Here is an 18,072-nt window from a genome sequence, read left to right as displayed (position 1 = left end):
CCATATCTGGAGATTCAACCTTCAACGATTTTGACATCTTGTTACTAATCTGTCGGTAGATAATGCCGGTCTTATATAAGGGTCATTTGTGTACGGTGTGATGTCATACTGATGTCAGCAGTGTGATGTCATACTGATGCGGAGATATGAGCAGGGCAAAGGTGTGACAAGGCCCTGCAGAAAATGCATGACACACTGCTGCACCACACTCAGCACCCCTAAAAACCAGTACTTGGGATTTGTTGATGTAAATGTTCACATAGAGTGTAGGGCTGTCTTCGACACAGGATTTATGAAGTCGATTCGAGTCGCGGGGGTTAATCCGACGCGTCGACGAATCGTTTTATAGTCTACTTTGTGTAAAAAAAAAAGAAAAAAAAAAGTGTTGCTTTAAACCACGTAAACATAATAGAGTAATACATTAAGAGATGAATTGAATACACAGTGTTTTCGGTGATATCGGTGCGCGAGCACAAATGTTATCTGCATAGCAGTGTACAACCATAGAGTTATAACAAATAAAACATCTCCGCTGTTTCAACTCTGCCCCGTCTCTCTGCAGCGTGCGGTAGAGATGAGACATTCGCGAACGATTCCGCTCTCTTGAACGGCTCTTTTAAATGAACGATGGGATCCAGTCCGCAGTCGCGGGACACAGAGCACTGACAGAGTAATGAGTCAGTGTCGAGAACGGTTTCATTTCAGAAACTGATCATAAACAGCTGGAGGCACAGCTCCCGCTTGAGCCATCAGTGTGGACATGTCATGGACGCAAACACAGCGAAACACAATCATTCATCATGGATTACAACACTGGAACAATTCAGAAGCACTTTAATTAGAAAATGTAACTTGTAGCCTACACTTGTGTATGTTAATTTGACTTTAGAAGATTGTTTACTACTTCGTGGACGCGCGTTTGTGCTGTGGCAGATTATTTAATATGGGATTTTGACAGCGTGCTTCCTCCTCTTAACGGAACACTGTCCCGGCTCCGAATGTTTTAACGAAGCGGCGGTTCTGAACCGTTCTGGCCGTTCCGTCTCACTTTCAACCCGACGCTGGTGCGAGACAATAAATAACTGTTCGCCAATTGCTACTTCTCATTGGAAGTACATGACACCACACCAGTCCAGCAGTGCACCGCAGTACTGGCAGTAGTAGGCTAACTGGTGATATAAAAAAATATATATTTTCGCTTCGACTCAAACAATTGGCGTCGATTCCCGGGGCTTAAAACGACGCGTCGATTCGTCGATTTTTAGAAGACACCCCTAATAGAGTGTAATAATTGGTAAAACAAACTTTTGGCCTATTTGTGGAGATAAGCGACCAACGGTCGCTTATCTCCCGATTAGGGAGTCTTATTGGTGAATATATGTTTTTATAATGCAAGGATTGGCCAAATGTGGCAAGCAGAAACATATATTCATGATTAACCAGTATAGGACGTGAAGACTTCTCAGGGAATCCTTTTGTTTTCCCCTCGGCTCAAAAAGAGAAGTTGTATTCGTGGGGTTTGGGGAAAAGTAACTTCTGCTTAACCATTTTCAACAGGAGTTGGCTGTATGAGCATGATTGTTTGAGTTATGAGTGAAATATTGATTGTAGAATGATTTATCATATTGTAACTTTGTGTTTGGAGCATATTGTATAACCTGTATTAATTCTGTGCTGACTGCAGCCCCTCCCATCTTTTGCCCACACTCAGCGTTGAGAAGCCATGTGGGTACAGCCCGCCTCTATTCAAAGGCTTTGAAGTGTTGAATATTTAAGTGGCTGCAGAGCGTGAGTTCTGGGTTCAAACCTGTTCCTGAGCCACACAGGTTGGTTCCAATCCAGAAGCAAAAGGCGAAGCTATGCTCATATTCTGAATATTTCTGTGAAGAAAATAAAGTTTGTTGACAGCCTACAACTAGCCACTTCTCGACTCATCTTTTCCCTGCACGACTGAAGAGCTTTGGACATAATTAACGGCAAGATCATGACAAGTGACAAGTGGGCCAATTACATTAGTTATATTTCGTCGTTGTCGGGTGGAAACCTTGTATGTCCAAAACCGTTTGTTTTGTAGCCTATTTATCTTTAAAAAAATGATTTAAACTAGTGAAAACAGCAGATCTACTAGCAGATCTACAAGCACACAACGCCTCGCGGTGCGAGGCATTGTGTGCTTGTAGATCGGCTGTTTTCACTACTTTTGTGCAAACAGTTTAATTTTTACTTTTGTGCAAACAGTTTAATGTTTTCCTAATGGCCGGCCTGGACCGGCCGGGAATGAACCGGCCGTTCGGGAGTTGTCCCGCTTTTCCCAATGGCCAGCACGTCCCTGCTACTTGATCAAACTACAGTTTAACACACAAACATTAAAAGTAGCAGATCTACCGGTACTTGCTGCCTGGTCTGCAATTTTTTTTTTTTTTTTTGCTATTTCTGATTCCTTCTTTTTTTTTTTCTTTTTTTTTTTTTACTGTGTTTTCCACCCGACAGAGATGATATTATACAGTAGCCTACATTATATTGTTGCTGTCAGGCAGAAACCTTGTATCTCCAAGTTAAAATGTGCACTTTTTTTCTAAGTAAAGCCCTGCTTCGATCGTACAAGACTGTCGCACAAAATTAGTGAAAAACGTCTCACATAATGCGTGCTTGTACTAGATCGGCTATTTTCACTATTTTTAAAATGATAGATACAAAACTAATGGTTTTGGACATACGACAACAATGATATGTTGTATGTCGTATGTATAAATGTATTGTCTCTTGAAGGTTGGTGTGTTAATGTTTTAAAACTGGACTACTGTCTAGCCAAAGCGAGACTCTTTTCCACTGCAAGGTGGAACCAGAACTTTCAGGAACCTGAACCTATTTTTTTGGTTCTGGTTTTGTTTCCATTGCGAACGGCCCGGTTCTAGACAAGGTTCCTGGAACCTTTTTTAGGTCCTGCTCCTGAGGTAGAACTAAACTTGAAATCTCTCACAACACAACACAGTCATTTTTAAAATCCTATTCCAACAGACAGAAACACAGAAATGTATATGTTTTTATAATGCAAGGATTGGCCAAATGTGGCAAGCAGAAACATATATTCATGATTAACCAGTATAGGACGTGAAGACTTCTCAGGGAATCCTTTTGTTTTCCCCTCGGCTCAAAAAGAGAAGTTGTATTCGTGGGGTTTGGGGAAAAGTAACTTCTGCTTAACCATTTTCAACAGGAGTTGGCTGTATGAGCATGATTGTTTGAGTTATGAGTGAAATATTGATTGTAGAATGATTTATCATATTGTAACTTTGTGTTTGGAGCATATTGTATAACCTGTATTCATTCTGTGCTGACTGCAGCCCCTCCCATCTTTTGCCCACACTCAGCGTTGAGAAGCCATGTGGGTACAGCCCGCCTCTATTCAAAGGCTTTGAAGTGTTGAATATTTAAGTGGCTGCAGAGCGTGAGTTCTGGGTTCAAACCTGTTCCTGAGCCACACAGGTTGGTTCCAATCCAGAAGCAAAAGGCGAAGCTATGCTCATATTCTGAATATTTCTGTGAAGAAAATAAAGTTTGTTGACAGCCTACAACTAGCCACTTCTCGACTCATCTTTTCCCTGCACGACTGAAGAGCTTTGGACATAATTAACGGCAAGATCATGACAAGTGACAAGTGGGCCAATTACATTAGTTATATTTCGTCGTTGTCGGGTGGAAACCTTGTATGTCCAAAACCGTTTGTTTTGTAGCCTATTTATCTTTAAAAAAATGATTTAAACTAGTGAAAACAGCAGATCTACTAGCAGATCTACAAGCACACAACGCCTCGCGGTGCGAGGCATTGTGTGCTTGTAGATCGGCTGTTTTCACTACTTTTGTGCAAACAGTTTAATTTTTACTTTTGTGCAAACAGTTTAATGTTTTCCTAATGGCCGGCCTGGACCGGCCGGGAATGAACCGGCCGTTCGGGAGTTGTCCCGCTTTTCCCAATGGCCAGCACGTCCCTGCTACTTGATCAAACTACAGTTTAACACACAAACATTAAAAGTAGCAGATCTACCGGTACTTGCTGCCTGGTCTGCAACTTTTTTTTTTTTTTTTTGCTATTTCTGATTCCTTCTTTTTTTTTTCTTTTTTTTTTTTTACTGTGTTTTCCACCCGACAGAGATGATATTATACAGTAGCCTACATTATATTGTTGCTGTCAGGCAGAAACCTTGTATCTCCAAGTTAAAATGTGCACTTTTTTTCTAAGTAAAGCCCTGCTTCGATCGTACAAGACTGTCGCACAAAATTAGTGAAAAACGTCTCACATAATGCGTGCTTGTACTAGATCGGCTATTTTCACTATTTTTAAAATGATAGATACAAAACTAATGGTTTTGGACATACGACAACAATGATATGTTGTATGTCGTATGTATAAATGTATTGTCTCTTGAAGGTTGGTGTGTTAATGTTTTAAAACTGGACTACTGTCTAGCCAAAGCGAGACTCTTTTCCACTGCAAGGTGGAACCAGAACTTTCAGGAACCTGAACCTATTTTTTTGGTTCTGGTTTTGTTTCCATTGCGAACGGCCCGGTTCTAGACAAGGTTCCTGGAACCTTTTTTAGGTCCTGCTCCTGAGGTAGAACTAAACTTGAAATCTCTCACAACACAACACAGTCATTTTTAAAATCCTATTCCAACAGACAGAAACACAGAAATGGGCGCGACGCCAGACGACAGCCACGACACATTGGTCAAGTGAATGTGATGATACAGGCTCTTATTTGTGTCTGGGCGGGAGAAGAAAATATGCAGAAGGAGCTAGAAGCATCCGTTCTAAATGAAAGGATTTTCAAACAAATCCAGCCACCGTCGTCTTTCTGAAATGGGCGTCGAGTGCACAAGCAAACAGACACGGGAGAGTGTTTTCTGCTGGTGATTCAGTCCGAGTGTATCAAAGGGTGCGTTCGTAAATGCGCACCGGGTGTGGTTAGGGTTATGGGTTATGGTTAGGTTTAGGCATAGTTTTACTGAGGTTAGGGTTAGGATTAGGGTTAGGTTTAGGCACTCACTACACTGAGCACACACCCGGTGCGCATTTCCGAATGCACCCATTGATACACTCGGACTGAAACACCAGCAGAAAACACTATCCCAAACAGACACGGTGCCAAGCACAAATAAAGAAAATGTACGTCGATATACAGACAACAAACTAAAACAGTGGAGATACGCATTTCTACATTCGCCCGTCCATTGGTGAGGCAGCAGCCGAGCCGTGCTGTGCTCAGTTCATGCCTGCTTTGTGTGTGTGTGTGTGTGTGTGTGTGTGTGTGTGTGTGTGTGTCAGGGTTTCCGCTAGGCATTTTTGGGGCCGGCCACGTTGGCCGGCAGGATTATATTTTACCGGCCAATCAATTAATTTATCGGCCATATTATAATGAACGTCACATACGTGTTTGCAGATGAGATACTGTATGTGCGTGTGCATGGTGCACCCAACTGATAATTATAGCGCTGGGCTCCTCTTTATTACAGATGCAATTGCAATATTTTCATGAGTTAACGAAATAATAGCCTAACTATCTACTTATGTAGGCCTAGATCGCTTGCCAAAAAAGAAGTGAATAGGTTAAAGTGGACGCAACTCAAGCGAACCGTTTGCGTGCCCTGCCACACAGTGGCCTACAAATTAATAAGTTAGTAGGCCTATATGATTTTGGCTTCACGTCTCATTAAACCTTAATATGCAAACATACAACCTTTGTTTTGTTTTGTTAATGTTATGTTATGATGGCGCAAGGAGGAAGGTTGACTTGCCTCTGTTAGTCTGTTGCTTTGACCACCGTACAGTGGCATCACATCCATGCGATCAGAAAGTAATTTGCGTGCTTGTATAATCCATGTGATTCCACAGAGTTCTGGTCCCTTTTTTATTATCGTCTACTGGGTCCAGCTTGGTCTATATTACCTCGGAAGAACCCCAGTTCTGTTCGGATCATAACACTAAACCCACGCTGTATAGCGCTGATTTGGACAAGCTGCTGGAATTGTCAGTGGTGAAACGTGATGTGTGCTTCTCCGTATGGCCGTCCTGCGTATCTAAAATAGCAGACATACAAGCTCACAGCGCCACGCGTTGCTGACTTGTTGTGAGCTTGAAGCTCTGATATTTTCAATGCACGTAACCATCGTACGACGAATATAGACTGATCTAATGCGCACAGCGCAGCATTTAGCAGCAGCAGCAGCAGCAGCAGGGTGAGCTCCGCTGTCGTCAGACTCACAGAACATGATACAAATTAATAATTATGATAGGTTTTAATGGTTGTAGCTTTACTGCTTTAGACAAATAATTATGTGAATAATAAGATTAAATGATAAAATAGCCTAAGAGGCATTTTCCCAGAGGCATTACCGGCCAATTAAACATTTAACCGGCCAATGGCCGGTAAATACCGGCTAACGGAATCTCTGGTGTGTGTGTGTGTGTGTGTGTGTGTGTGTGTGTGTGTGTGTGTGTGTGTGTGTGTGTGTGTGTGTGTGTGTTTGTGCGTGTGTGTGTGTGTGTGTGTGTGTGCGTGCGTGCGTGCGTGTGTGAGAGAGAGAGACGCTTTTTTTCTTCCTACAGCAAAGGCAGTGTACCGACCAAACGCTCAGTACAGTTATATAGCTGAGCAGCTTGTTTGAACGTTATATTGTTATTTTTTTGAGCGGTGGTCACACCGTCTCCTATACGTGGCCGTGTGTGTATGCGTCCGTCCGGCCGTCCAGCCGTCCGGCCGTCCATGTATGTAGCCTCAAGCCTGCAGTACCTTTTCTGACCACACATGTTAAGGGAGGGGCGCTGTTGTTCTCACACACACACACACACACACACACACACACACACACACACACACACACACACACACACACACACACACACACACACAGGGGGGAAGGGTGGGTCAGCATGTGTGGTCAAGTATTATTATTAACAAACTGAATGTTTTAGGGTCAAATAAATTAGAGTGTGTGAAGAAACTACAGCATTGTAAAGCACACTAACCCCGCTGCACCCACCCAGTAGTGCTGTTGCACAGCCTCCACGACCACCGCTCAGTTCACACGGGTGTGATTTTTTTATTATACATATATACATATTTCTTACATACAGCTGTTATTTTAGATTTTAGATTCCCGAATGTGCTGCTGTTCAAATGAAACAAAAGCAGAACTTGGTTCTGGAACTTCACAGGTTCTTGAAAGTTCTTGGTTCTGGAAAGTTCAGGTTCTAGTTCTGGGTTGGCCCTGCAGTGGAAAGACGCCAATAGCTGCTCTACTAACATCCTGCTTCAGTTGAGGTCAAGGGTTTCAGACAGTGTTGTTTTTGACAGCAAATTTAGATTTAGTTTAAAGCTTCGTACACACCGCCGGCGAATTGGCGAATAGCGAATTAGCGTATAATTCGCCTTTTGTTTAAAACCTTATAAAGTCAATGGAAGCATCCACACCAAACGCGAATTTAAAAAAAGCAAAAAGGCGTCTGTTTTTTATTCGCCCTTGTGTCAAATTTAGCGAACATTCGCTGGTGAACTCCTCTCTTTCTGTATTAAATCAAGCTCACACTATCCTACTTAAAGAGAGAGAGAGAGCATGGTCGAGGGACCTTCTCTTTGCATTGCTTTTCCGTGTCTCTCGTCTGTGTGGCTGCTTGGAAAAAAGTACTCGAATGTCTACTGGTAAAAGCATGGTTTATGTATGTTTTATTGTTAATTTATATCTGCAAAAAGACTAATGTTTTAAAATAAATCGCTGGGTATTAAATACAATAGGATCCGAAATTTAGTGGAGTAGAAGGAAAGCACTGGGAATTGGACTCAAGTACAAATACAGTACATATAAGTACAGGCAGTAACAGGCTACTCAAGTAAATTTACTTTTAATTACTTTACACCACTGCTGCTGCGAGCTGCCTGTCTGCGGGGGAACGGAGCGGAGGGGGAACAGTGAAAGTGTCTCTTCTGTGATGTGATGGGTTGTGTGCGCCGATGAAGACTTCTATTCTTCTTTTTCTTTTTACCATTTAAATAGGCTAACAACCACGGCCAGGTCATCATCACTTGAGGATGTAGTTTCCATTGTTTTATTTGTTTCCCCGTCCGTTCTCCTCTCTCTCCTTTCTTCTCCTTTCTCCTCCTGTGGCTACAGGCAGATATCACCCCTCGTATTTAGGCGAATTAAGCGAATATTATACGCATATTCGCGTCGCTTTTTGGTGTGTATGGAAAAAGGCGAATCGCGAATTCTTCGCCTTTTTGGTTCGCTTATTCACGTCGCTTTCGCTAATTCGCCGGTCTGGACAGAGCTTTAGTCATAGTCTTTTGAATAAAATGTAATTTAGTTTTAGTCATCATTTAGTCACCTGAAAAGTTTTAGTTTTAGTAAAATTTTAGTCGACTAAATATCATAAGATTTTAGGCGACTAAATCTACTGTTGATTTAGTCAACTAAAATGTATTTTGGCAGGCCTTGATGGCATCGTAATGACTGATTTTACACTTGGTTGCGTGCTGAAAAATAGCCGAGCGCGACGCGTTGTGAGCTTGTTGCGCATTTACTACCAAAACCTCCACCGGCTGTCCGTCCGTCAGTCAGTCCGTCCGTCACACGTCACACTTTTGCCCTGCTCTTATCAATTCACACATGACCCTCTTCTAGCGCCACCATGAGGCCGATTCTTGCAAAACACATTTTAGGACACAGCTCCTACAATTTTTGCCCTAAAATCACGCAAATCGGTACACAGTATGTTTACAATCATGTCATCAACATGGATCTGTCCCATATAGCGCCACCTTCAGGCTGATTTTTTTAAAACACATTTTTGGACACTGCTCCTACAGATTTTGCCCTAAAATCACGCAAATCGGTACACAGTATGTCTACACTCATGTCATCAACATGGCTCTGTCTCATATAGCGCCACCATCAGGCCGATTTTTTCAAACACATTTTTGGACACTGCTCCTACACATTTTGCCCTAAAATCACGCAAATCGCTACACAGTATGTCTACACTCATGTCATCAACATGGATCTGTCCCATACAGCGCCACCTTCAGGCTGATTTTTTAAAACACATTTTTGGACACTGCTCCTACAGATTTTGCCACAAAATCACGCTGCAACCTGACGGTGGCTTATCTCCCGATTAGGGAGTCTTACTGGTAGATCTGCTATTTTCAGCACTCAACACCTGAGAGCAACCAAACATAAAATGACTGTCTTCTCCACGAGTCCCTCCCTAACGTTTTAGTCTAGTTTTTATTTTGTTGACGAAATTGTCAATATATTTAATCTTAGTTTTAGTCATCACAGCTTAGTTTTTATTTAGTTTTCGTCAGTGAAAAAACGCAGTCGACAAACATTTTTCGTCATAGTTTTAGTCGACAAAATCAACACTGGTTTCAGCACTTCCTGTGTACCTTAGGCAAGGAGGTCCGGGACCCCGAGCTCTGGGTTGTCATGGTGAGCACGGTGGTGATGCCCAGCGCCACTCTGGCGGGAGCAGCGTCCATGTTAATCCAGAAAGATACCTGTAACACCATGAAATAACAATAATTAATATCATTATTAATAATAATAATTATGATCATATGCCTGTAACACAACTATAAATACACCTGTAGCACCATAATATTTAAATAAGAAGTGCCATGACCCCCCCCCCCCCCCCAAAAAAGAAAAGAAAAAGAAAAACATGATTATTAGGTATTATGATTATACTAGAAGGAAGATTTTTTCCAAAAGTGTATAGAAAGAGTTAAAATTATGTTTTTATGTGGCCACACCCACCAGTTCATTAAGTATGCCTGGTTGGCAGGGTGGGTGGTGACCCAGCTGTCATTTTATCTGTGTTTTTCGATCGGCACTTTTGACCCACAAGGTGTCAGCCTCCAGGAAGAAAACCCAAATACAAAGGGAATACATAAGTGCTCATAACAACCATACCAGGGAGTTTAATGAAATACTGTCAACCTCCTGGACACATGAAAACCAGAAAAAGTACAAAACTATATGGCACCGGCTATTATAATGATATAAACACCTGTAACACCCGTCGGGTGGAGGTTGTGGTTTGGCAGCCAAGGAGTGTGTGTGCAAAGTTTGATATGGATCGGGGCAACGGTGGCGGAGATATGAGTAGGGCAAAAGTGTGACGTGTGACGTGATGTGACAGACAGACAGACAGACAGACAGACAGACAGACAGACAGACAGACAGACTGACAGCCAGTGGAGGTTTTGATAGTGCATCTGATATAGCAACATTTTTCAGAAAACTGTTCGGAAAAAGACATTTGTATCGGTGGTATCAGTAGACGTCCACCAGGAACAGGGTTCGAATCCTGGCCTCCGTTTTTGTTGAGGTGGAAGGGGAGGATGTGACTGGGCATGGGTTTGGGAGGATTCTGGGGGCATGAGGACCGAGCAGTAGCTGCTAACATGGAGGAGCTTGCAGGAGCTGGCTGTGCAGCCCAAGTCGTTTAAGTTGTTACAAACCATGCTCTTGCCACAGAAGAGCACTCGGCGCCAACGCCGGTCGGTGGTTCTATTATTGGCTGGATAGATGGGGGAGGGTGTGGGGGTTGAGCAGGGGTTGAGCCGAGTCAACGTCCACGTAGCAGTGGCGACGACGCAAACGACCTCCTCGCCTAAAGCCCCTATCATAGTAAGCACCGCGGTGATAAGCTATCTACCGCGGTGTAGTCTTTTTAAGTCATAAAACTACAACATTACGTCATTACTCGCGGTGAAGAGCTATCCACCGCGAAACCCGACACATCTCTCTGTTTTTACTTTCAGACAGATCGGCCCATCACCCCGTTCACTGATTGGTCGATCTAGACCAGTCAGTCACAGTTATAGGACTTCACCGTGACTGACTATGATGGCCTCGACTTGTTTTCTCACTTTAGGTGGATAGCTTTACACGTAAAATTTGCGGTGTTAGGCTCTTCACCTTGGACTCTGATAGAGGCTTAAGACTCCATGCCCTAGTATAGTGGTTCTCAACCTGTGGGTCGGGACCCCCCTGGGGGTCCCCAAATTATTTTGGGGGGTCCCCAGATGATTAACTTAATGTGAAACATTGTTTTCTCACTCAACAGTAAACAAACGTGTATAGACATTTCTAAAGTGACAATTTAAGGACTTTTTAATACCTCTAAAATGATACATTAAACATTGGCCATATTGTCAAATATTAGATGGATGAGCATGTAGATCTGCTATTTTCACAATAGAAACGTGTTATATAAAATGTAATGCCTCAACTCTTACTGCTCGTCAGGGTTAAAATATGATTATTTTGGGGGTCGCGGCCTGAAAAGGTTGAGAACCAGTCCACGCTGCCGTGCTGACGATGACGCTACACGACCCCTACCCCAAAGACTCCAGGGTCAGCGACCCTCCTCGGAACCCACGCAACCTGGCGTTTCCCGAGGAACCTAAGCACAACGGTGGGGGCCAGCGGTGGGCAAGGAGGTAGGGAGCGCTTCGCTGTGTTCACTTGGACCGCACGGAGGTGCCGAAAGTCGGGGGGCGAAGATTTACTATTCTGTCCATAGCGGCACATAACTCGGTAACGGTGCTGATTCGGCTCATGTGACCGTCGCAACGCTCGACTCGGCGACTCGGCGGCATCTCACGTGACTCATGGTCGCCTGAGACGGCGCCCTCCGTCGTCATCATCGAAAACAAGCACTCCTTTCCCTCGCAGTCCGCCACGCCCACACCGTCGGTGGGAAGAACGTGGTCACGGAACCCACGTACCCTCCTCCCATTCATTATTTGTTGCTGATCCAGTATTTATCTTGCTTTCTATTAGGGCATTAACGACTTGTGATTTTTGCAAGTCGACTCGACTCAGTAAAAAGTTGAGTTGAAGTCGACTTTATCGTTTGATGACGTCATCACATCACACATGACCCCCCAATTATTTTGGGGGGTCCTCGGATGATTAACTTAATGGGAAACATTGTTTTCTCACTCAACTGTAAACAAACCAACTTAAAGTTTAAGTGTATAGAGGGATCTGCACATTTCTAAAGTAACAATTTAAGGACTTTTTAATACCTCTAAAAAGGCAAATTAAACATTGTCCAAATTGTCAAATATATAGAGGCCGAAATTATGAAAATAGTCGATCTACATGCTCACAACGCCTCGCAACGTGTGGCGTTGTGAGCATGTAGATCTGCTATTTTCACGACAGAAAGTATATATTTTTTCCAACTTCGACTTTAGACTTTCTCTGGTGGGAGTCGACTTGTGTAATGATGAAGTCGATTGAGTCGACTTGTTGACTTTTTCGTTAATGCCCAACAACATACTTTTTTTATAGGGTTAGGGTTAGGGTAACCCTATAAAATTGGTATCAGTATTCAGTAGACTTCCACACGGGAGACCAGGGTTGGAATCCTACCCACCCAGGACAGGATGACGATAAGCAGAGATGGGATGTACATCTGGATCAGGTAGTATCCCATCTGACGCTCTAGGTGGAAGCGCACCTCGATGCAGGTAAATTTACCTGTGTGCACACGCACGCACGCACGCACGCACGCACGCACGCACGCACGCACGCACGCACGCACGCACGCACACACACACACACACACACACACACACACACACACACACACACACACACACACACACACACACACACAGATGTTTATGAACACATTTAGCTATTGAAAAAAGGCAGAAAAATAGCAGATATCTGCAATTTTTTGAACAATCATGACAATATGACAATATGACAATATGAAAATAGGCTGAACCGATTTTATACATTTTGTCTAAATCCTTCTTCTAAATCAGTGGTTCTCAAACTTTTTCATGTCAAGGACCACCAAAATGACATATATTCCCCCCCCCCCCCCCCCATCTCAAAATATGTTGTTCCAGGGACCCCCAGAGAAGCAAATATTTGAGTTACAAATGTTTGCTTTAAAAATGTATATATTCAAACATTAGCAAAAAATGTCATGATTTTTCAAAAATAGCAGATCTACAAGTTCGCAGCGCGGCACTCTCTCTCCCTCTCTCTCTCTCTCTCTCTCTCTCTATATATATATATATATATATACACAGTATATATATATATATATATTTAGCCCCATTGATTGCAGATGGGGACCCAAATGCATTTGGGTCCCGGAATCAATGGGGGTAAATTAACTATAATAAATGTTTTTGTCTTAGGAATGCGACAAATACAAAAACACATTATTGAACTTTGCAAAGTTGGGGGTGAACTACTCCTTTAGTAGCTGACAAACAGAGGCCTCTAAACTCAGTTAAATTCAATTAAATTCAAAGGAGCTTTATTGGCCTTAGAAAACCTACGTTTACAATGCCAAAGCAAGTGTCAAAACATAATTACTCACTGTCACCAATGCTCCCACATAAGCCTGACTGATATCCAGGCGTCATCAACGTGTCCTTACGCAGACATGTGTCCGAAGCAAATTATACGGTGGAGTCAGTTCAGAAAAAGCTAAGGTATGACTGATGTCTTGCACGCACGTGTTGTGTTGCCATATCTTAGCAACAGGCATGATACATTTATTTTAAGAAGTACATTAAATTTTTTACATTAAACATTACATTAGTTTCTACGGTTTCTTGGGTTGGATATGGCAGCCTGGAATGGTTGTTCAAGTGCAGCTAAACTTGGCATGTTAGCGTGCCACAATTAACAATAATGCATTGCACCTGTGCAGCTGACCTGCGGAACCTGGGAATATACAATTTTGTCAAGATGGGGAGAATACAAGTGTGGAGAATATACTGTAATTTAACAACATAATAACCAGAACAGATAGACAAAGAGACATTCCTGGATTTCTATTTAAAAGTAACTTTTATGTTCCCCCCTGGACCCAAGGTATGGCAGCTGCATACCCCAGCCATACCCAATTGACGCCCCTGCCATTATAATGCTCTGATTGTGATCATAAGACCCTATTACTGAACATAAAGTCTCCAGGCCTTCTTCAGAATATGTATGACACTGATTTACTATGACACTATGGCACATTATGACTCCAACGTTCTATTTAAAAGTACCACCATAATTCAGGGCTATCCCTTTATGTGTTTCTGGTAATGTTATTGTCCACTATGAATTCACCAAATTCAGACAGTTAAGTCAAAACCTTCTCAGAACCATACCTTATCAGAACCTTATCAAAACCTTATCCAAATAAGAATTCAGTTCCCACAATGCTTTGCGTGAAGTGGGCGGTGTCACTGCAGACCAGAGGCTCTGATGTAGACCCGCCCAGTGGTATCTCAGCACAGCCCATTCTGTCCTATTGGTTGGCGGTTGAACCCCGCCCCTTTGTCTCATCAAGACTATTCCAAGCAGCTTGGCTGCTCCTAGCAGCTGGCCTACAACGTACCTAATGAAAACCTTATGAAAACCTTTTCCCTTAGGCTTCCGACACACATGTAGGTTTTATCCCTTCTCAAAAACCTGGGAGGAGGTGGGGGGTAAGGTTCCGATCAATTCATTCCCTATGGAAGTGATATGTTCTGATAAGGGAAGCTTCCCTTAAGCTTTCCTTAAGGCTGGTTTTAAGGTTAAAGGTTTTCATAAGGTTTTCATTAGGTAAGATGTAGGCCAGCTGCTCAACCCACCAGGCTTGAGTTAAGACCTGCCTCGCAGAAACGCGAGGACTTCCAGGAGTGGCTGAAATCCTTGCCGGACACATGGAGGGTGGATAAAGTAAAAAATAAACCATCTGTGCAAAACCGCATTCTACCATCTCAAAAACATTTCCAAACTCCGCCCCCTTCTAACCCTGTCAGACGCAGAGAAGCTTGTCCATGCCTTTATCTCCTCAAGACTGGACTACTGCAACGGGCTCTTTATTGGGATTCCTGGCAAGAGTATGCAGAAGCTGCAGTATATACAGAACAGCGCTGCCAGGGTCCTAATGAGAGTCCGTAAATACGACCACATAACACCCATCCTCTTCACACTGCACTGGCTCCCCGTCTCAGCCAGGATTGACTACAAGATCCTACTCATCACTCACAACTGCATAAATGGACTTGCCCCCCCCTATCTACAGTCACTAATTACCAAGCCTCCACAAACCTCCACCCGGACCCTCAGATCAGCAAACAAATTCTTCCTGGAAGTCCCTGATACCAAGTTACGCACTATGGGGGACCGGGCCTTCTGCTCGGCAGCACCACGCCTGTGGAACAGCCTCCCCATAGAGCTGAGAGCACCACAGACCCTAGACTCTTTTAAAGCAGGCCTAAAAACCTTTTTATTCAGGAAGGCCTTTTCTAGTTTATAGTTTTAAGTTATCTTTGTATTTTGTTTCTGCATATTATCTTCATATAACATTATATTATTGATTTTGATTATTGATTATTGAATGCACCTGCTAATGTTATATTATTGACTTTGATAATCTTTTATTCTTTTAGTATGTGTTCTTGCAATGTATGTAGCACTCTGAGATTCACTGAATGAAAAGTGCAATACAAATAAAATGTATTATTATTATTATTATTCAACCGCCAACCAATACGACAGAATGGGCTGTGCTGAGATGCCACTGGGCGGGGGTCTCATTTGTAGTCTACATCGGCCCAATTCTAATGTCTTCCCTAAGCCCCGTTGACTATTGACTCACTGACTTAAGTGACGTCAACATGGTAAGGGTTTGAGGGTACACCCCCCTAGTGGTGAGCAAAAGAACTTCTGGGGAATCAGCTAGAGGGTGCATCTCCAAAATGAGTGGAACAGCACATTAGATGAGTGTTTTATTCATGACACTTTACATCACATTTAAAACTCTTTACTGTCCTTATTTACAGTCATTTATTTAAAGGCTGTGATTGTTGATTATTATTATTACATTTACGTTAATCAATTCGTCTTAATGTCTGTTTAGATTAGGGGTTATAATGTTATAATTTTAAATTGCATTTCCATATATTATTTTGTATGTACTTTGCACATTTCTCATTATGTGTCCCCTTATTCTTTTTTAACCAAATAGCCTATATATCTTCCATTCCGTCTCCTCTTGAACAGTGAGAAAGCACTACTGTTTGTTGACTTTCTAACAGCATTCATGATTCATTTGCATACATTTGGAGCATTCCCCTGGTAACGCTAAGAACTGTGGGTACTACCTTTGCCAAAGGCTGCAAATGTACGGACTTATGGAAGGTCAACTAAAAGTGGCGTTCCCACACCCTAACTGACTTACCCATTTACATTGGAACAACCCTCAAGCCCTTAAGCCCCAACGTGAACGTGCAGTGACTTTGGCTAAATCAGTGAGTCAGCAAGTCAACGGATTGGAATTGGGCCATCAGAGCCTCTGGTCTTAATTGGATAAGGTTCTGATAAGTTATATCACTTAACTGTCTGAACACACCCTCAAAAGCAGGCGCAGCCTTAAAGGAAGCTTAAGGGAAGCTTCCCTTCAAAACATGTGACTTCCATAGGGAATGAATTGAACAGAACCTTACCCCCCACCTCCCCCCAGGTTTTTGATAAATGATAAAACCTACATGTGTGTGACACTGATTTACTATGACACTATGCATTGTTGTTATGAGTCTAGAAGTGGTTATCAAATGTTTTATTTGCAGTTACTGAGCTGTTATGGCCATTCAGGGCTAGGTCTTTTTGTTTTTGGTTATTGTCTGGTCATTTTGTCCACGGAAATAAATACATAAATAAATAAATAAATACGGTAAATAAATAAATAAGTATGCATGTATGTATGTACCGGTATGTATGTATGTATGTATGTATGTATGTATGTATGTATGTATGTATGTACCGGTATGTGTGTGTGTATATATATATATATATATATATATATATATATATATATATATATATATATATATATGTGTGTGACTCCAGTGTAAACTACAGCTTACATTTGAGGCTGTTCCGATAACTTCAGAAACCTCAAAGACTCTGCTTGAGAGTGAGAATGAATTTTTGATGATATACACATTACAGTTTTGTATGTCTGTGACAAATACAATGTGGAATGAACTCTCCACTCACTCCCTAGCTTCAGCACTCCCATAGCAGTTGGCGTAACAGTTGCTTACCCTGGATGACCAAACGGCAAAAATGCAATTAAGCATTTTTACATAGACCGATTTTTTTATTGAATAGGATTTTGGTTTACCTATGTTTTTTTTTACTACTTATATGCTAGGCATAAACTACTATACCCAAGGCACATCACGCATTCACTCACACACACACACACACACACACACACACACACACACACACACACACACACACACACACACACACACACACACACACACACACATGCCAATCTTAGACCTTTCATGGCAGTGGGAAAATGTGTTTTGCTAAAGTCTACCTGCTGGTGGCGCTATAACAGGCCAAAGTGAAAAAGGTAGCATTTGTTCCTTGACCTAGTGGGAATATGTATGGCAAATTTCATGCTAATCGCAAGCTGTGTTGATGATTTGAGGCATTTTGTTCAAAAAAGGAGCAATCCTGCAAACTTTGGAAGCCAATATTAGCCAATTAGGATGGAATATGAAATATCAGACGGATCGGACTTGATCACATGACTATAGAGACACTGTGTACTGATTTGCATGATTTTTGGATAAAATCTCAAGGCATAATAGGAAAAATTGTGTTTTACATAAGTCGGCCTCCTGGTGGCGCTATAGAAGGCAGATATGAAAAATGCAGGGCAAAGGTTTTTCCTTGGCCTCTAGGGAGTGCGCTTACAAAGTTTGAAACTGATCGGTGGAGTTATAGGAAAAAACACAAATTGGCCTGTTATAGCGCCACCATGAGGCTGATTTCAAAAATTTGAAGTGGCATTTCTTCCTCGGCCTAGTGAGAATGTGTGTGTGTGTGTGCGATTTCATGATAATTGCATTTTGCGTTTGTGATTTGAGGCATTTTGTTCAAAACGGCTCAATCCTACAAACTTTGGAAGCCAATCAGGATGGAATATGCAAAATCGGACAGATCCATGTCAATCACATGACTGTCG

At 42.4% G+C, this 18,072-nt stretch overlaps 1 protein-coding gene across 1 annotated transcript in view; it reads right to left on the bottom strand.

Moving 5' to 3' along the window:
* The window catches only part of glra3 (glycine receptor, alpha 3), a gene marked incomplete at both ends in the record, with an annotated part of 139,370 nt that overhangs the window by 20,249 nt on the left and 101,049 nt on the right, over positions 1 to 18,072 (bottom strand). Inside the window, 2 exons of the mRNA XM_080722885.1 lie at positions 9,446 to 9,556; positions 12,451 to 12,554. Coding sequence (XP_080579011.1) covers positions 9,446 to 9,556; positions 12,451 to 12,554 — 215 coding nt within the window. The remainder of the gene's footprint in view (positions 1 to 9,445; positions 9,557 to 12,450; positions 12,555 to 18,072) is intronic.

Source organism: Nannobrachium achirus (assembly GCF_963921795.1).
Source record: "Nannobrachium achirus genome assembly, chromosome: 3".
In the NCBI taxonomy this organism is placed as follows: domain Eukaryota; kingdom Metazoa; phylum Chordata; class Actinopteri; order Myctophiformes; family Myctophidae; genus Nannobrachium; species Nannobrachium achirus.
This window is presented reverse-complemented; position numbering and strand designations above follow the sequence as displayed.